The sequence below is a fragment of the Hyaena hyaena genome, unplaced genomic scaffold (assembly GCF_003009895.1).
Source record: "Hyaena hyaena isolate Hyena2069 unplaced genomic scaffold, ASM300989v1 scaffold_0, whole genome shotgun sequence".
NCBI classification, from domain to species: Eukaryota; Metazoa; Chordata; class Mammalia; order Carnivora; family Hyaenidae; genus Hyaena; species Hyaena hyaena.
The window spans coordinates 14,944,091-14,964,320 of record NW_024080632.1 but is presented as its reverse complement, the minus strand read 5'-3'; the positions used below and the strand labels follow the sequence as shown (position 1 = coordinate 14,964,320).

General features: G+C 57.0%; 1 protein-coding gene across 1 annotated transcript in view; it reads left to right on the top strand.

Moving 5' to 3' along the window:
• The first annotated feature begins 2,555 nt into the window (after positions 1 to 2,555).
• Positions 2,556 to 20,230, top strand: part of TRPV4 (transient receptor potential cation channel subfamily V member 4) — a 34,277-nt gene continuing 16,602 nt past the window's right edge. The window contains exons 1-3 of the mRNA XM_039247861.1: positions 2,556 to 2,596; positions 16,610 to 17,026; positions 19,896 to 20,068. Of these exons, the coding sequence (XP_039103792.1) occupies positions 16,641 to 17,026; positions 19,896 to 20,068 (559 nt within the window). The 5' untranslated portion in view covers positions 2,556 to 2,596; positions 16,610 to 16,640. The remainder of the gene's footprint in view (positions 2,597 to 16,609; positions 17,027 to 19,895; positions 20,069 to 20,230) is intronic.

The window sequence follows — 20,230 nt, the reverse complement described above, 5'->3', positions numbered from 1 at the left end:
TTCCTTCTGCCTGTTAAGAGCCCTTGTCTTTCCAGGACTGAGGCCAGAGAGCTTCGCCAGCGACAATAACAGTGACATTATGGCAGTCACATCCTAGGAGTGCCCCTTTGTTCACACTCAGTAAATCCAGCGAGTGTTTGTGGGGGTGTCCTGTGCACCTCACTTCCTCTTCCTACTCACCCCTTCCCTGCAAGGCAGACCTCCATGCTCACAATCAACCAGTATTTTTTATTTTTGTATTTATTTTTTTTATTTTAAAAAGCTTATTTATTTATCTTTGAGAGCAAAAGCAAGAGAGAGAGAAAGAGAGCGCGCACTGGGAGGGGGCAGAACACCAAGCAGGCTCCGAGCCGACAGCACAGAGCCCGATTTGGGGCTCCATCCCACGAACATGGTTCAGATCATGACCTGAGCTGAAATCAAGAGCCAGATGCTTAACCAACTGAGCCCTCCAGGCACCCCAACCAGTATTTTTAAAGTGCCTACCAAGTGCTAGAACTCAGTTCTGCAGCTGTGAACAAGGTAGACATGGGAGTCCTTGGGTGGCTCTCGATTTGGGCTTAGGTCATGATCTCACGGTTCCTTGGGAATGAGCCTGAGGTTGAGCTCAGCACTGACAGCAAGGTGCCTGCTTGGGACTTTCTCTCTCCCTCTAGCTTTCTGCCCCTCCCCCACCTGCACCTGCACACAGGCACACTCTTTCTCTCTCTCATTCTCTTTCCAAATAAATAAATGAACTTTAAAAAAAAAAAAAGGCAGATGTGATCCCTTGCCTCGTGGAAGCCAGTACTCTTTTCCAGACAAGGACACGGGCACTGGAAAGGGAGGCTCTTGCTCATGACTTCCATTGAATCAAAGCAACCAACATCCAACCTCCTGGGCCAAGAAGAGTCACTTCCTTGCGTGGGGCCTCAGTGGCCGGGGCTGTGACATGTGGGGCCGGAGGGGCCTGGGTTAGCACCCTGTGCTGAGGGCTCACAGCTCTAGCCCTGACCTCAGAGGAGAGAGCAGGTGGATCCCAGGCCCTGGGGTCAGGCTCCTGGGAGCCAGGACCATCCTTGTCAATTTCTTTTCATTCAAGAGGGCCCTCTCTGCAGACATGGGCCCCAGATTAGTTCCGCCTGATGCCCCCTCCGTCTCCCGTCTCCCACCAGGGGCCAGTCCCAGCCAGCAGGGCCCCCAGCAGAGAGGCTCTGGGTCTGGCAGGCCTGAGGGAGCCTCTCCTGTTTACATTCCTCACCACAGCCAGATAGCTGCTTGTTTGCGCTAAGATCCTGAAAACCTAGGCGGGAAAGCTTTCCTTCCCCTCCCCGTGGCGCAGGGAGCACCTTCTGGAGAAGCCACACGGCTTTCTATGCCCAGATCCCCATCTCTGAAGCGAGCACCCCGATCCCTGCCTCACAGCCTGGGCAGGAAGAAGGTTTACTTGACAATTCTCCCTCCCCACACGCCCGCCACACTCAGTGAGTTAATTATTAAGGTTTATTATTTTTTGTAAATGTTTTGCATTGGCAGTTTGAATACTTCATTTCTATTCAGGTTCTCCTCTCTCTCCCTCTCTCCCTCCCTCTCTCTCTCCCCCTTTCCCTCTCCGGCAATTCCAAAATTCAACTTTTTAGCTGCTGAACCAACACCTCACGGGAGCCGTTTCTGTTTGCAGGCTGAGGGGACCCCACTGTTCTCCCGGAGCCAGTGCAATTTCATGAACAGTAATGATAAAGGGGCTAGAAACGTTCTTTGTGCTCTGCATGGACCTGGTGCTCTGCACTGTGGCTCTGGGCTGGGGACTATCTACAGTGGGGACACAGAGGCACAGAGATGGAGAGACTGCGGGCTCAGTAGGTGCGTAGCAGAGAGCCCCAGCTGGGGCTCGGGGAGTGTGGCTCTGGAGCTCAGGCCCCCCCAGGCTTCCAACCCGTCCCAGCAGAAGTAAGCTGCTCGTCCTGTGGAGGCATTTAAGTAAAAGGCAAGACTGCATGTCAGGAGCTCACCTTCACCATCCAGTACAAAATTAAAAGACAAAGCAACAACAAAAACCCACCTTGATCACCTCCAGGTGCCAGGCCGCTTGCTAAGCGCTGGTAAAGAGGTGAAGAAAGGGGGCTCCCGTGTATCTAGCCCCTGACAGCACGGTCTGTATCCCACGTGCCTCCCCTGTGGGACAAGGGCTACCCCGGGGCAGGGTCCCCCGCAGCGGCATCTCGGGGCAGGCGGGGGGTGGGGGGGTGGGGGGGGTGGCGGGCGGGACTGTCTACTGAATGAATGAACGAGCCAGTATCCGGGCGGGAGGACCGGCCAGGCGCCCATCACCCGAGGAGACGCAGCCCCAGGGCGGCTCGGTCAGGAGCCGGGGAAGGATCTCAGGGCTCCAGGCAGAGCCCTCCTCGGGAAGCGCCTGACCCGGCGGCCACGATCGCGACGCCCAGCTTCCCGGGTGGGGGGGGCCCTCCCCCTCCTCCTCCTCCGCCCGTGTAGAGGCGGAGGCGCAGAGGGCGGCGCGCGGCGCTGGAACCTGAGCCGGGGGAGGAGAGTCGCGCCGGGCGGACGGGCGGGCACCCGGCGGCCGGGATTCAGGAAGCGCCTCGCGGTCCTGGAGGTCAGTGGGGCCTGGGCCCTCGGGGCAGGGATCCTGGGGAGGGATGGGGGGCGGCCCAACCGAGGTCCCTTCGCGCCCCCGGGGACGTCTCAGAGGCTCCGAGGTCCCCGCCCCGGGCGCGGGAAGGAGCGCGGGGTCCCGCCGGCTCCCGCTGCCCAGCTGCGTGCCCTTGGACCCGCCACCTCCTCTCTCGGCTTAGGTTTTATCACCTGTGAAACGGGCGCTGGCGTAGGCCCTGGGGTCGCTGGGTCTGCGGGAGGGAGGTCCCGGGGTCCCCAAGATCCAAGCGCAGGAATCAAATCTAGGAGGCCCTGCAGCCCACCTTAGAGGCATCCCCATTTTGGGCGGCTGGGAAGGGGGAGTTGGGGGCCCTGAGGTTGGCCTTCTATCGCTAAGCCAGCAGGAGGAAATCGGAAGCCTGGAACTTCCAGAGGACGCTTCTTAGTTGGCTTTAGTTAGTCCCAGAGAGGGCCCTTCCTCCAAGAGGCAGGACAATCTTTAACCTCAGCTCTGCATCCACAGACTCCAGGGAGGTCCGGGAGGATGGGGAGAGACCTCCCACACTCCCCATTTGCCTGCAGTTAACCCCAAACTGGCTGGGGCTGCCCCCCCCCGCCCCCGCCGGGCCCAGCCCTAGCCAGTCAGTCCGTCTGTCCTCTCCATTTTGCAGAGGAGGAAACTGAGGCTCAGGTTGCAGATGTAGCCAAGTGAAATTTAAACCCAGGGCTGTCTGGCTCCAGAGACACCCCCACCCCCACCCCCCGACGCCTGGTGCCCAACGGGTGCCCTGGCTCAGCCTCCAAAAGGGGCCTCTGCTGGGGGCTGGGATGTGTGATGTGGGTGAGCTTTGCTCTGGGAGCTAAGAACCACTGGAGGACTTAAGCTTCGCCACTGTTATCTGTGGGGCAAGGACGGGGTAACTCCAGGTAACTCCATGACCCAAATGAGCAAGTTGAAAAAGTGGTCTCTTTAGAGAGGTCAAGTAGAAGGGTCAGGCCCCCACCAGCTGCGGGCTTAGAAGTGGGTGGGGCCCCCGCTGTGCCACCCCATTTTGTGTGACCTTGGGTTAGTCCCTTGGCTGTCTGAGGGACAGCTCATCTGTAAAATGGGGTGGAATGAGGGCCCCCCGCCCAGGGCCCCCAGGAGGACAGACAGCCTGGGATGAGCCGGCTGTACACTCCCAGCTCAGCGGGCATCATGTGCCTGTGCAGGGAATGAAGAGGTAAGAAAGGGTGATTGGCCATTTCCTCATTTCTCTGGTTCACTCTGTTTGAATAAAGTGGGGACCCCTCTTTCCCACCTTTGTGGCTGGTGAATCGGAGGGTGGAGGAACTCCCCAAGTGAGGAGCTCATGGGCCACGTCAGGGTCAGGTTTGTAAACCCCGGGGGGGGAGGTGTCGCTGCAAGATGAGGGGGTGAGGGTAAGAGCTTCTGAGAAAATGCGCTGGTGGGGGGTGGGGGTCTGCGGGCGCTCCTGGCAGTTCACTTGGTGGGAACAGGGCCTTGGCCATTTTCTCCTGTGTCTAGCAAAGTCTCCTGGAAAGCCCCTCTGTGTCGGCCTCAGACCCTAGGCAGGCTCTCAGCAGAGGGCTCTGCTTCCCTCCACCGCCTCCCCAAACTGCGGTTGCCCCTCCTGCCAGTTGTGCCCTCCAGGCAGCCTGCACCCGTGCCCCCCTCCCCGCCGTGGGCACCCAGCAAGGTGAGCACATATGGTAGATGCTTGGCAAATGTGTGCTGTCAGATGAATGGGGGCCAGGAGAGCAGTCTGGAAAGGGATCAGGGAGGGCTTGCTCAAGGTGAGGGTTCAAGCCACAGCTTGAGGTATAAATGCAGATGTAAGGGAAGGGGCATCCAGGTAAAGGGAAGGGCATTAGCCAACACCCAACCACTTCCTGTTGCCAGGTGGGTAAAGAGAGACTTTGTAGAGACAAGACGCTGTTCCATTTGTCTGGAGTGTGTGCCGTGAACAGGAAGGGCAAGGGATTGGACAGGCAGGGCCTAGGTCAGACCCAGAAGCCCCGAAGTCCCGGCTTGGGGGGGGGGGGAACATGCCAGATGTGTGGTCTGGAAAGTTCCCTGTGGCTGCAGAGTCGGGGCCAGGCAGGGAGGCCGGTCCCCAGGTTGAGGAAGTTATCCTGGCTGCAGACGCAAGGCCCAGGATGGGGACTGGAGAGGGGCGGCCCGTAGGAGACGTGGGAGGTCACTGGCCTCACTGCCCGGCACAGAGCTGGCGCTCCATAAATGTCACGTGCACAGCTAAGTGACTGCACACATCGCTCTGAAAGGGCCCAAGTCCTCTGAGGTCCTTTATCATTCCTTGGTGGGAAGGCAAATTTGCCTGGAGTGGGCATCTCGACCCCTCACAGGCCCCTGACCCGTGCCTCAGTTTCCCCATTTGATTCTGGGAGAGACACCGCAGTCCCCTCCCCAAATCCCTGGGCCATACAGAGCAGCTCCACTTCTTGTCACACGCCAGATCTGGGGAGCTGAGAGAACACTGCATGCCAGCGGGCCCTCTGGAATGCTCCACATGGCCCACTTGGAGCGGAATTCACCTGTTAAAGATTAATTCTGATCTCTTGAGATACCTATGGCCCTAGGCCCCGCGGCTGCTGCTCTGAATGCTGGGTGCAAGCAGGATTCTGCCTGGCTTTGGCCAAGCCTGGGCCGCATTAGTAGTCCTTATGATGGCCGTGAGCATTTATTGAGCACTTACTAGGTGCGAGGCACTGAGCCAAACGCTCTTAGTACATTTGGATACGAAATGATTATCGTTCCCATTTTTGAGAGGGAAGAACTGAGAGGTCTGGAAAGTGAAGTTGCTTGCCCAGGGTTTTTAGTTGGGGAGGGGCAGAGCTGGGATCTGAACTCCGTTTGTCTGATTCCAAAGTCCATGCCCTTAACTTCCAAGGTGGCCTGTCCCCATTTGTCCCACCCTGGAGTCATGGGGAAGAGACTCCGTAGTGTGGAGAGAGGAATCTGGATTGCTCAGACAGGCCCTACTTGAAGTCCTAGGTCTGTGCTCCCTGTCCAAGGAAGCCCAGGCAAGTCACCTTGCCTCACTGAACCTCGGTTTCCTCTTCTGTCAAATGGCACTCTCAGACCCCACTTTGCAGACAGTCCAAGCCACATGGCCAGGGCCCCAGAGCTCTGTCTTCTTCCTCCTTCTGATCCCCTGGCCTGTTCCAGGACACGTTTTCCCCCAGCTCAATCCCTAGGGCGCCCTCTGGGAGCCCCTCTGTGCCAGGCAGGTGGGTGGAACGTAGCAGGGGCAAAGCTAGACTTGTATTTGGACAAAGGATGACGCCTTTTCAGCCAGTGAGATAGTTACAGGCATTGGCTGAGTGCCAGGAGCCTGTCAATGTTTCCTACTCTCCTGATTCAATGCTTTAAAAACTAAGGCTGGAGGGGGTGCCTGGGTGGCTCAGTCAGTTGAGCATCCGACTTGTGATCTCAGCTCATGTCTTGATCTCGGGGTCGTGAGTTCAAGCCCTGCATTGGGCTCCACAAGTGTGGAGCCTACTTAATAAATAGATACATACATAAAAATAAAAACTAAAACACTAGGGCCGGAAACTTGGCTGTCTGGTTCAAATCCTGGCTTTCAGTAAGTTCCCTTATTCCCTGGGCCTTGGTTTCCCCATCTGAAAAATGGGGATAATAAGAGTGCATGCTCTGAGGGGTGGGTGTGGGCAGTCTCCAGCACCACATGGTGTATAATCAGCATCTATCACAATGTCACAGCCTCACAGAGATGGGCAGAGGCCGGAAGGCTGAATCTCATTTTATGGCTGAGAAAACTGGGGCTCCAAAGGAGAAGCAAGTGCCTCTGGTCCCCTTGAGTCCCTGAAAGCCCAGTGGCCAGTTCCGCTTCCACCTCGGACTAGCCTCTTTTAGAGTCAGACCCACCTTGGCCCACATTCCAGCTCTGCCACTCGCTGCTGTGTGACCTCAGGGGGTAGCTTGAGGTCTCTGTTCCTGGGGCTACCGCCCAAGATTTGCTGGAGGTTGGAGCTCTGTCAGCTGGAGGGGGATTTGGGTTATTCTGGCCACTACTCTTGCCGCAGCCTGGACTCCCCTGCCTGGGTTTCCCTTGGGTCCCGTGAACTGCACCCTGGCTGGACAGGAATGAGGAAGGGAGGCCAGGCCCCTACGTTCACCATGACTCTGACTTCCTTCCTGCCTCTGAGCCCTTTCCTGATCACTGGCATCCCCGTTCTGTCCTGCGCCCTGGCCACTGCTGGCTGTGTGACCCCAAGTAGGTGACCTCACCTCTCTGAGCATGTTTCTTCACTGGTGAGGGAGGGTCAGACACCACGCCATGGGCATATGAAGCCCTCGGTAAATGGTCTTGGGTCAGCTCCAGATGAGGTCAGAGGATGGGAAAGGCGGCTGAAGGAGGAGAGGGTGTGGGGGGCAGACAGGAAGGCTATTGACCAAATGGGAATACTCTTTATTTTTCTTTGGGTGGTGAGTAACGGCCACCCGCCCTGCCTCCCCCCTGCACAAAGGGCTCCTTAGTCTCACCGGCGCCTGTTTTTCCCTGAGGGTGGAGTGGCCTGGGTTCCACCCAGCTGACCGGGAGGGCTGACCACCTTCTGGGATGGTTCCTCGTGTGTGTGTGTAGGGGTGCTTCTAACACATGCCGCGAGTGCACCCCATAGGCAAGGGGCCAGTTAACCTGACGCCAGGGGCCCATTGGCCTGGTTCACTCCTGTCTCCTCTTGCAAAGATGAGGGGCTCAGGAATACCTGTAGACATAGGGAGGGAGGGAGGGAAGGAAGGAAGGAAGGAAGGAAGGAAGGAAGGAACCACCTACTTGAATTCAGACTGTAGCTCTGAGACAGAGTGAGCTTAGGCAAATGTCCTGGTCTCCTTGAGCCTCAGTTTCCTCATCTGCAAAATGGACTCTTGATAGCTGTCATCTTCCTGGTGGGTGTGGGTCTCACAGGTCAGAAAGCCCAGCACATAGTAGGTCTTCAATAAATTATCTGTTAAAGGTTGGGAGAAAGGAAGGAAGTTAGCTAGCTAGGCAGTTGGTTGGATAGAGGTTCATCTGTGTCCGTTCGTTCATTCATTCATTCATTCATTCATTCATTCAGCAAGTATATCTTGAGCAGCTACTGAGCACTAGGCCCTGTTCTTGGCACTGGGAACTCGACAGAAAAGTTCCCATTATTCCCCCACAGTCTTTGAGGCTGCACTTTATTATTCTTTTTAGTTTTTTTTTTTTAATGTTTTATTTGTTTTTGACAGAAAGAGCCTAAGTGGGAGAGGGACAGAGAGAGAGGGAGACAGAGGACCCGAAGCGGCCTCCGCACTGACAGCACAGAGCCCGATGCCGGGCTCCATCTCATGAACCGTGAGATCGTGACCTGAGCCAGAGTCGGACACTCAGCCGACCGGGCCACGCCGGGGCTGCACTTTGTGAGGCTCTGACACCCACAGTGAACAAGCCACCCGGCAGTGGGGGCTGCGATTAGCTTCCTTTTAGAAATGAGAAGCTGGAGGCTCAGAGAGGTGCAGGGACCCGTCAGGGGCCACATGGCTACGAAGCAGCAGAGCCAAGGTTCAGACTCCAAGTCTGTCCGCCTGCAGGGTCCCTGCTCCTCACCGCTGCCCCACCTGCCTGATGAGTTCTAAGGGATGCGGCCTGCAGAAGGAAGACCCCAGAGAGCAGGCTTCGTAGACCCGAAAGGGATGAACTCACATGGGGTTAAAAGCAGATGGTTGGAATCCTAGCCACGGTCTCATCTTGTTGAGTTGTGACCTCGGCTGTGTCCCTTGTCCCTCTGCACCTCACTTGGCTCCCGTGTAAAATGGGAATAATGATAACATCCCCCCCTCATGGAAGAGGCAGATGTAAAGGTGCTCGGTGCCTGGGAGGTGTTGGATAAATAGTCCCCCCGCCCCCATTCTCCCGGGACTTGGTTTACTCATGTGGGAATGGAGACAATGATATCTAGTATCTAACTTCTGGAGTCATTACTTGGATTAAGACAGACGGTGATGTGTGGGAGGTACCAAGGAGGGCAGGCCCTGCTAGTGGTGGCATCTCGGGCACAGCCATGTTTAAGCCGTTAACCAGAGACACAGCCCGCTGTTGGCAGAGGCTGGTGGAGAGGCGGACGGGGGCAGAGAGAGGGTCTCAGACTGGCTTTCCATCCTGCGTCAGGCTCCCTTCCCAGGCCCGCCGAGCCCGTTCATTCTCTGGGTATCTGCTCTCTCCTTTGACTTGGCAACCTCAGGCCTTTTGCAAGGGAGACTGAGGAGGAAGGATGCCTGCGTGGGTGGGTGGGGGTCTGTCCCCTCTGGGCTACAGCCTCCCAGCTGGGAAATGGGGCTGTGCCCATCCTGGCAGCCTCCCAGAGGTGGTGAGAGAGGGACACAAGGGGCGAGAAAACCCTTTTGGAAGGTGAGGTCTCCAAGCATGGTCAGGAGCCCTGGCTTTGGAGCCAGGAAGTCAGGGTCCGAGCACCCACTCTGCCCTGCCCTCTGCGACAGGGACACCATGTCCTTGAGCCTCTGATCTGGGCCAGACCCTCTGCTGGATCCTCATGACAATCCCATGCGGTTTTTTTTTTTTTAATGTTTATTTTTTTGAGAGAGAGCAAGCAGGGGAGAGGCAGAGAGAGAAAGAGAATCCCAAGCAGGCTCTGAATTGTGAGCCCAGGGTGGAGCTTGAATTCATGAACCAGAAGATCATGCCCTGAGCCGAAGCTGGACGCTTAGCCGACTGAGCCCCTCAGGTGCCCCATGATGTTCCCATGTTTAGCCAAGGAAGCTGAGGCGAAAGGGAAGCCACTTGCCCGAGGTCACCCAGCAAGGAAGGGGCGTTGAAATGTAGTGCACGCACCACACAACTCACCCTTTCAGAGTGTGCAATTCAGCGGGTTTTTAGCATATACAGAGTTGTGCATACATTCCCACCATCTGGTTCCAGTGCGTTTCCACCACCCCGGAAGGCACCCTGTGCCCAGTAGCTGTTCCCTGTCCGCGCTCTCTCCCACCCCCGGCAGCCACCAGTCAGCTCTCTGTCCTGATGCATTTGCCTCTTCTGGACATTTCATGTAAATGGAACCCTAAATCGTGTGGCCTTCTGCTTGCAGGGCACATGCTTTTAAAACCACTGGTCCACACTACCTCCTGGTGGCTCCTGCCCCAGGGCTCAGGACGCGTGGAAGTGAATGGCTGCCCACGAAAGCTCACTGTGCGCATCGTCAGAACCCCTCTGGCCAAGGACCTGCAGAATGACCGAGTGATTGCAGTGGCCCCGTGGCCTTGCCCTCTGCGGGGCCTGATGAGTCACCCCGGCCTTGCCCCGCCTGGGTGGTGTGAGCTAGAGAGGGGCACTCTCCCCAGTGGGTGGGGGGCGGGCACCCAACAGGACAGTGGGGCTCTGTCTGCCCTGGACAGGCGGCCACTGTGCAGCAAACAGGAAGCGGGCTGGGCTGAGACCTGCTAGGTAAATACGGGCTGGCTGGGGACGCTGCCTGGCATGGCGTGATGCCCCCTGCCGCCGCCGCCAGGGGCCAGGGAGCCTCGAGCAGCCTGGCAGGCAGCAGGCGTCCCCTGGCCAAGGGGCTGAGCTCGCAGCCGGCTGCTCCAAGGTGACCGCCAGAGTCCTAGGCTCTGGGCCCGGCCACTCCGCTCTCCCCGGCAGGCACACATACCTCCCCTGGTCCTCCGTCTATTCCTTCATCCACCCTTTGATAATAATTATTATTATTTTTTTTAATGTTTTATTTATTTCTAGGAGAGAGAGAGACAGCATGAGCAGGGGAGGGTCAGAGAGAGAGGGAGTCACAGACTGAAACAGGCTCCAGGCTCTGAGCTGGCAGTCAGCACAGAGCCCGACGCGGGGCTCGAACCCACGAACCGCGAGATCATGACCCAAGCGAAAGTCGGACGCTTAACCGACTAAGCCACCCAGGCGCCCCTTTGATAATAATTATTAATAATAATAATAATGATGATGCTGCTGACAACAGCCAGTCTTTAAGGAGTGTGCATTCTCCACTGGGTACCGGGCTCGGTGTTTCTCACTGTCTTATTCCAGCCTCACAGTAGTCCCCTGAGGTAGTGAGGGCTGCTGCCGTCGCCAGCTACAGGGGAGGAGACCAAGGCACAGGACGGCCAGGTGACTTGCTCAGGGCCTCACAGCTGACGAGCTGGCCTCCCGCCACCCACCCGGCACCACTTCCTCCTCCCCCTCCTTCCACCCTTCCCTTCTGGAGCCCCTGGTCCTTGTAAAGTGTCCGCTGAAGGCACAGGCTCTGGGACCACCTGGGATTGAATCCTGCTCCCCCCGCCCAGGAGCTGGGAAACAGTGTCAGAGTGACTCTATGCCTCTGAGCCTTAGTTTCCTCACCTGGAAGGTGGTGGGGGGTGTGTGTGGACAGAGTTGGAGTTTTCTCTCCAGGATCCCTGTTTTCTTAACCCTTTCCCCACCCACACCACCCCTCCAGGACTGACCTGGAATGCCAGGTGCTCACAGGGGACGGCAGGAAGTGGGGGCCCCAGAGATGGGGTGTGGAGCCCCAGGTTGGAGGGGGGAGGAAGTGCCCTGGGTCTGTCTGGGAGCCCCATACTTCCCCCTCAGTGCTCTGCCTGCTTCCCACCCACCTACCGTCTTTTCCTCTGCCACGTTCCTCTTCCCTGCTTCAGGCCACATCAGTCTCCAGTGCCTCCTGCGCTCTCTCGTCCCCCCACTTTGGACCTTGCTGTCTCCATCCCATCTGTCAGGCCCCAGGCCAGACCCCTTCTTCCTCGCAGCCTGTCCTGGTCCCTGTCAAGATTAGCGCTGCTTCCCCATGCCTGCACCCTCCGGGGGCTCCAGAGAGTCCCTGCCTAACAGTTTACAAAAGCAAATATTTATCGACGCCCCATTCTGTGTCAGCGCGGTGCCGGATGCCGGGGAGACAGCAGATACAAAGTAGTCCCTCCCTCAGGAACCAAAAGTCCAGAGAAGAGCAAAGATGAATAAAGGAATAATACAAGTAAAGGCACAGGTTTAATCATGGAAAGAGCTATAAAGGGAGGCGTACTTTGCTCTTGGAAAGAACAACGGGGAGCTGGTTTAGACTGGAGGTCAAGGAGGCTTTTCACAGGAGGTGCCTGTGAAGAGGGAGACCTGAGCAAGGGGACATAGCTGGGGGTGGTGGTGTTGGGGAGAGGACAGCCCTGGCTAAGGTCTGGAGAGGGAAAAACCCCTCTGTCTCCCCCCTCCCAGACTCTTGTGAGGCTCCACTCTTGTATGTTTCCCTGGGCGCCCTGCAAACAGGTGGCACTCAACAGATGCCCGTTGGCATGAATTGATCCCAGGAGGGAGGGAACGGAGAGGAAGCAGCTCCCTGGAATTCCTCCCCCTGGGGTGGAGCGGCCCTGCACGCCCAAACTTGCCACCAGATTTAAGGAGCTTTCCTGGGGCATGGAATCAGGAGGATGGGATTTGGCAAATACATGCCAGGGTCTCCATGAGGTCAGGCAAAGCCACAGGCGCTGGTGAGGATGGGGGCAGGTAGATGGGGCAGGAGCCCTCACCCCCGTTGGGTCTGAGATTCTCAGAGAGAAGGTACCTGCTGTCCACTTCGGCGTGTAGTTCGCCTTTTACTGAGGGTTTACTCTGTGCCAGGTGCTTGACTCAACTTGTATAATTCACAAAACGACCCAGTTAAGATCCCCATGGCAGGTGAGAGAGCAAGGCCCAGGGAGGTGAAATCACCTAACTCAGGCTCATGCAGCTGATGAGCACTGGCTCTGGGAGCCGACCCCCTGATCTGTTGGATGAAAACGCACTTTTTCTGTGCCCCCCTAGCTCCCTCCAGGGGCCCCTCCTCTGCAGAGAGGGAGTGGGTTTGGCTGTCCTCACAGGGCGGTCTGTTAGAGCCTGTGGCCTCTGTCGGGGCAGAGAGGGAGGCTTGGGGTCCTTGGCTCATCACTGTATCTTCTGACCTTGCTCAGGACATCTGCACCCTGTAACTCAGCACTCCTGAGCCCCTCTGGTCTACACAGCTCTGAACACCACCGGACATGACTCTGCTTCTTGGTTTGTCTGGCCATTTACTCTGATCCCACCGGGAAGGTCAGCCCCGGGAGGGCGGGGGTTTTTCTCGGGTTCGTTTGCATCTGTGACCCCTCCACCTGGCACACCGTAGGTGCTCACTAAATATGTGGTGAATACATGAATAGATGAGTGGTTTCTAATCCTCCTCTTTGGGCCCTGAGATTCAGACCCCCCCCCCCCGCCCCCCATTCATCCTGTGCAGCCACCCTCTGCGGGGACTACAGTCTGGGTTTTATATTCACAAGACGTGCTCAGTGCTTGAAATGTGTGAAATCCACTGCTTTAAGTGACTGCAGTGGTGACACGCCGTGTGTGGGGATGTTCTCACCGGGGCATAAACATCCTTGGTCAGCCCGCCCTGCTGCCAGATCGGGGTCGCCCGCTGCAATGGTAGGGGTGAGGCCCCCGTGGGTTCCGACAGGCGCACGCATGCGCACACCGCACACTGTCTGCGCACACGCATGCGCACACCGCACGGGGAAAGACGAGTAAGCATGCCTGACGTTCCCACGCAGAGGAGGCTCACAAGGAGTCTCAGCCTCTCTCCCTGCCTGCACCCCCATCTCTCCCAAGGCTGGCATGGGTTTGGAACGTGTAATAACAGCCTACAGGGCAAATTAGAACAGGGAGTGAGCTCTCTCCCTGACCACAGAGAACAGGGTAGCATTTGCGGAAGGAATTGCCACAGAGCAGGCTGTGCGCGCGCGCGCGTGTGTGTGTATGCACGTGTACATGTGTGTGCATATGTGCTCACTGGTGTGTACACGTGCTTGGGGAGGAAGGAATAGCAGGGTTAGGACTCAGAGGCTTTCTTCATGGCTATTTGCTCCCTGGGTGGCCTCTCAGGGCCTCAGGCTCCTCAGCTGTAAAATGGGAACATCAGCCCAGCTTTGTTCACAGGCTCCCCTTGGCGGTGAATGCCTGGCTGTGTGCTGTGCCGGGGGGGGGGGGGGGGGGGGAAGGACAAGCAGACGCACTGTATCACCTTGGTGATGATGATGATTGAACCGTTTATCAAGTGCTTCTTAGGTACCTAAGAGATGCGTAACCTGCCTTATGTCACAGCAGCCCTATGGGACAGACGCTGTCTTTACAGCCCTCATTTTACAGGTAGGGAAACTGAGGCTCAGAGAAATTAGCACAGGCTGGTAGTAATAATCCTTAGCTCCCAGGCATTGTACAGCTCACACATGGTACTGTTAAGTGTCCGGCCTTGTGCCTGGCCACCGGCCCCAGCCAACTAAGGGGTTAGGGGAGCCCAAGCTTTGTAGCCAACTGGGCAGATTTGAATCCTGGCTAACCTGCTGTGTGGCCTTAGGCAAGTCACTTAACTTCTCTGACCCTCTGTTTCCTCATCTGTAAAATGGGAATGAGAGCCGTACCTCCCTCCAGGGCAGGGTTTCTCAACCTGAGCACTGTTGATGTATTGGGGCCTGGGTCCCTCCCTGTGGTGAGGCCTCTGCTGTGCATTGTCATGATTATTATTCATTGTGATTAAACGCTAATAATGGTCACATGTGCCTTCCCTGAGGCTACCAGCAGGGAGGGAGTGGCTGAGAGGAGATCTGAATCTGGGTCCCAGCTGACTTTGGACTCACTGTCACGGAGGCCTCAGAAACCTTGGATGCTACCTGGGTTGGGGTTCCTTAGGAGAGGGGGTGCAGGCATGGTGGAGGGTTGGGAGCTCCCTGAGGCGGGCTGTCCATCTGGCTCCGCTCTGGTGGGGGGAGGGGTGTGGTAATTAGGAGGGTGTTGATGGCAGAGGCGGCAGAGGCCTGTACCCCAGTGCCTCTTCTCCCCTGACCCCTGGGTCCCCAGTGAGGTGGAGGGGACCGCGCCCCTGGAAGTGTAATCTTCCTCCTCGATGCTTCCACCCCACATCATGCCCCCCATTCCTGCAGAACAGAACCATCTGACATCTCCCTAGATCTAGGAGGAGGTGTGGTCACCCCAGTTTTACAGGCGGGGAAACCGAGACCCAGGGAGAAGAAGTGATTTGTCCAAGATCACACAGCTGCTGGTTACCAGGGCCAAGACAGGAACCAGTCATATCTGATTTCAGAACCTGGGCTCCTAACCCTTCCTTCCTCCTTTGATTAGAATCGATAACCCCCCGACTCATCCTCAGAGAGTTGGCACTGGAAATGCCTGACCTCATTTCTTCCTGCAAAGCTATGAAAAGCTGCTACCTTTGCACCCATTTTAAAGAGGAGGAAACTGAGGCCCCAGGAGCTAAAGTGACTTTCCTAGGGTCACACAGCATGTCCAAAGCAAGTGAGCTTAGAACCCAGGCCTGAATAATTCTAGAGTCCATGCTCTGCCTCCCCACTGGTGCCCAGGGAAGGGCCCGTCCCTGGCGGGAGCTGTGACCCTCGGTATGTCCCGCTGTACCCACCCGGAGGGCCTCTTGCAGTGCCCCCACCTCTCTGGCCCAGGCTCCCCTCCTGGCAGCCAGAAAACAAACAAGGAGGGAACTGGTGCTTATTTGGTCCTCTGCTAATGTGTTGGGCAGGCAGAGGAAGACAGAGAAAAGAGAGCTTTTCAGACATCTCCCTGCAGCCCGGGTGGGACGGCGAAAGTTCCAGGAAACTCGGCCTCGGTGCCCAGCCCCGCCCACCAAGCAGCCTGCCGCAGAGGGCAGGGGCCTGGCAGGGTTTGCGCCTCCGCGTCCTCGCTCCTGGTTAACCGTTGGGCCCAGAGCTGGAGAGACCTGGGTTCAAGTCCAGCTCTTCTCCCTACAAGCTGCATAACTGCCCCTCTTAAAGCTCCAGTCCCTTGGGGTGCCCAGGTGGCTCAGTTGCTCAAGCGTCTGACTTCAGCTCAGGTCATGCTCTCACAGTTTGTGAGTTCGTGCCCCATGTGGGGCTCTGTGCTGACAGCTCGGAGCCTGGAGCCTGCTTCAGATTCTGTGTCTTCCTCTCTCTCTCTGCCCCTCCCCCCTCCTGCTCTGTCTCTCTCTCTCTCTCTTTCTCAAAAACTAAACATTAAAAAATATTTTTAAAAAGTTAAAAAATCAAAACAAAAACCTCCAGTCTCTCTAACTGAGAAATGGGAACAAATCTTACCTTCATCCATGTGGCACCTTTCTAAGTGTTGGAGACACAGGAGTGAAAAAGGACAGAGGCATTCCCTGCCTCCTGGTGCTCACGGCCCAGGAATGAGTGAATCCTATGAACAGATGGTCAGGGAGGGCTTCCCAGAGGAAGAGACAATTGAGCTGGGAACGCAGATAGGTAGGGGTTAGCCAGGCCACCAGGGGAGGGAAGGACCCGGCACTTGGCACTGGGAAGCAGTTTGTGTGCTGTGGGAAGTTAGCTAGTCTTGGAAACTCAGTTTCCTGTTCTTCAGGCCCTAAGACAGTTGGAGTAAGGCTGGCTCACACGGTGGGTTTGCACCTATTTGCTGAGCACCTTGGGGCCCGAAGCACGCATTTAATGGTTATGTTTTAGTCAGTGCTTACTGTGTGCCAGGCACTGACCATGGGAATGCATGCTCTCTGCTTGGACATCCCATTTTACAGATGAGAAAACCGAGGCCGTGGAACGTCAGCTTGCCCGAAGCCACATGGTTGCTGAGTGTGGAGCCTGGATTTGAACCCTGCTCTGCGGGGCTCTGAAGCTGGTTGGGTTGGTCAGGAGTAAGCCCCAGGCTCCAGGTTTAGGGTCCCAGGATGACTCTGAGGCCCCTCCTCCTCTCTCCACCTAACACCCGGGGTAGTTGGACCTAAGGCCCGTTTATGTTTCCAGGTCCCTAAAAGAGGTTCCTGTTGCAACTCTTGCCTGGGGCTGCCAGCCAACCACATCTGGGAGGGGTCAGCCCGCACCCCTGTCATTACAACGGTGGCTTTGAAGCAGCTGGCAGCAGTGCTGTTTGCCCACGTGGGAGGGGGCTTCCTGCAGCCCCACCACTGGCCAGGCTCCGCCTGACTCCCCCCTGTTCCCTCACAGGCCGAGCGGAGCAGACGGGTCCCGGGTCAGCATGGCGGATCCCAGCGAAGGCCCCCACGCAGGGCCCGGGGAGGCGGCCGAGACCCCTGGGGACGAGAGCGGGACCCCCGGGGGTGAGGCCTTCCCCCTCTCTTCACTGGCCAACCTGTTTGAGGGGGAGGATGGCTCCCCCTCCCCCTCCCCGGCTGACGCCGGTCGCCCCGCTGGGCCCGCCGATGGGCGACCAAATCTGCGCATGAAGTTCCAGGGCGCCTTCCGCAAGGGGGTGCCCAATCCCATTGACCTGCTGGAGTCTACCCTGTACGAATCCTCGGTGGTGCCTGGACCCAAGAAGGCACCCATGGACTCGCTCTTTGACTATGGCACCTATCGTCACCACCCCAGTGACAACAAGCGGTGGAGGAAGAAGGTCATCGAGTGAGTATTGCCGGCTGCCTGGCCAGTGGTCCCCTCCATGTGGGATCCGTCCATCCATCCGTCCATCCATCCACCTACCTGTTCACCCACCTGTCTGCTTTTCCATACACTTGTCCGTTCACCCGTCTATCCATCCATCCACCATTCATCCATCTGTCATCTCCTCATTCATTCATCCAGCTACCTGTCTGTCCACCCGCTTGTCCACTTATCCACCCGTCTATCATCCCCTCATTCAAATACCTCCCTCCCCATCTGTCATCTATATCCAGCCGGCCCCCCGTGAAAACCCCTAGGAGCCCCTCCCAGGCCTCTGTATGTATCTGCAGGACAGTCTCGAGGTCTGGAGATGGCCTGTTGCTGTGCGATCCTTGTGTGTCCTCCTTGCTGATCACAGATTCATTTATGCCCTTGGATGAAGCCCTTGCTTGCTCGAGCATCCGCCATGTATCCGCCAGTAGGATTGGCCCTGTGGCCCCAGGGGTGAGGACCAGATACCGCTCCTACAGAATCTAGACACTGAGCAGCCTTCACTGGCACCTTCCTTGTGGAGGGTGAGGCAGGTGATAAGCAAGCAAATAGGTACATGAACATACAGTTCCAGTTCGGGGAGGTGCTGAGGCAGAGAGGGGAGCTGATACACGAAAGGTAGTCCAGGAGGGCTTCTTGGAGGAGTCAACATTTAAGCCCAAAGCTAAGGGATGAGAAGGGGCAGCCACACTGGGTGAGGAAGGTGTTCCAGTGGAGGGAAGTGTGCATGCCAGGGCACGAGGCTGAAGAGGCTGGATGTGCCCAAAGACTGAGATCGCACAGACATCCACACGCTGCTGGACGATCTGTACCATCTCTGCTCAGAGGACAGCAAGGTGCCCCAGTGTCCCCCTCTTTCGGGTCCTGCTGGAAGCTGGTGGGCTCTGTGTCTCCCTTTCCCTTCCTAACCCCCTCCTGCAGGCCCTCACCCCACCCCTACCCCAGAGTCAGGGCGAGTAGCTTTGGAGGGGGCGTGCAGGAACTGGGGGGTGTGGCTGAGGTCCCCGGAGACCCTAGCACCACCTGACGCGGTGTGGCTGAGGGTGCTCTTTTCATTTCGCTTTTTGGCTCCAAGTGTACAACTGAGGAGCAGGTGAAGATGGGGGCTGCCCTGGGGATCTCAGGATTATAGCGGTCTGTGCCCTCGTCCTCAAGGGGGCAGCCCTGCCCCTGCCCCGGCACCCTGCTGCTGAAGGCCCCGGTCTGGGGCTCCGGGCAGAGGAAGGAAGGAGAACAGTGTCCCTATCACCTGGCCTGCCACCGGCTCCCTCTGCCCCTCAGCCCCTCCTGCTGCCCCACAGCCCGACCTCAGACTCCCTCCTGCCTGCCCGCCTCTGTCACTGCCCCCCTCGGCTCACCTCCTCTCTCCTCGCCTCCCTACGCTGTCTCTGCTTCTGTCTTTCTCTGCTCTACCCTCTGTTCATTTAATAGATTCTTACTGTGCCCCGTATGCAGCAGGCACGGGGCGGGTGGAGACGTAATGGAGGCCATTCTTGCCCTTCAAAGAGCCCCCTGTGCTCACTCTGCTCCCAGTTCTTTGTCTCTTAAAACCTAGCACACAGGAGGTGCCTAGGTAGTGTTTGTCGAAAGACCAAAGGAATAGCCATTTTTTCCCTTACTCTGCCTCTCTGCTTCCCCACTATGAGCACCCGGTGGGGCGTGTCCTGTCTCTACCTGCCTCTGTAGCTCAGTGTTTCTACCACACACATACAGGCTCTGGACACACAGTGGGCGCTAAATAACAACAGTAATGTCAGCTAATGTGCATTGAGTGTTCACTGTGTGGTGGGCCTTGAACTGAGCATCTGTGTGCTCATTTTTCTCAAATGTTTGTTGAATGAATAAATCAATGAGTGAATGGTTGAATAAATGAATGAGTAGCTTTATCTTTTAGTCTGGTGTTTCTCCTTTATTTTCTCACTATCTATGTCTCTTTTGGTCTCTCACTTAATAAGTACTCAATAACTGACAAATGGAAGACTGGATGGATGGATAGATGGATGGATGGATGGATGAGTGGATGGGTGGGCAGGTGGTGGATGTGTGGGTGGGGAGGTGGGTGGATGGATGGGCAGGTGAGTAGGTGGGTAGATGGATGGGTAGGTAGGTAGGTGGGGGGTGGATGGATGGATGGGTGGGTGTGTGGGCACGTAATGGATGTGTGGATGGGTGGATGGATGGATGGGTGGGCAGGTGGTGGATGTGTGGGTGGGCAGGTGGGTAGATGGATGGGTAGGTGGGTAGGTGGATGGATGGATGATGGGTGGATAAGTGGGTGGGTAGATAGAGGGGTGGGTGGATGGACAGATGGGTGGGCAGGTGGTAGATGTGTGGGTGGGGAGGTGGGTGGATGGATGGGTAGGTGGGTAGGTGGATGGATGGATGGATGGATGGATGGATGGATGGATGGAAGGAAGGAAGGAAGGAAGGATGAGTGGGTGGGTAGATAGAAGGGTGGGTAGATGGTTGGATGATTAGGAAGGTGGATGTATGTAGGTGGCTGTAGGTGGGTAGGTGGATGAATGGATAGGTGAGTGGGTGGGTGAACGGATGGGTAGATGACTAGATGGGTGGATAGATGGATGGGTGGGTGGATGGATAGGCAGGCTTATGTTTCTTTAGTCTGTTTCCACCTAACACACAGTAGGTATCAGGTAGAGTTTATTGGGATAAAACATCCTTTAGTTTCTCCAGCCATCCCTCCTCTCTCAGTCTGGTTTGTCCCTAGGGCTCCAGCTGTCCCCTTCCACCCCCCCCCCCCCACAACCCTGGGCCACTCAGGCCAGAGACAGTGGGGGGGGGTGAGCCCTCCCATCACCCTGCCTTCCCTCACCTCCAGGAAGCAGCCACAGAGCCCCAAAGCTCCTGCACCCCAGCCACCCCCCATCCTTAAAGTCTTCAACCGGCCTATCCTCTTTGACATCGTGTCCCGGGGCTCTACTACAGACCTGGACGGGCTGCTCCCCTTCTTGCTGACCCACAAGAAGCGCCTGACTGACGAGGAGTTCAGGGGTGAGCCACCTGGGGGGTAATGGGCAGGCCACCCAGGGGTTGGGGGAGGCCTGGCATCGGGGGCCCCCTTTCCTCTCAGCATCTTCCCCTGGGCCCGTGGGCTGCCCCAGCCACAAAGAGCACTGGATACAGAGTCTGACCCTGGGTGTCCTTCGCCGTATT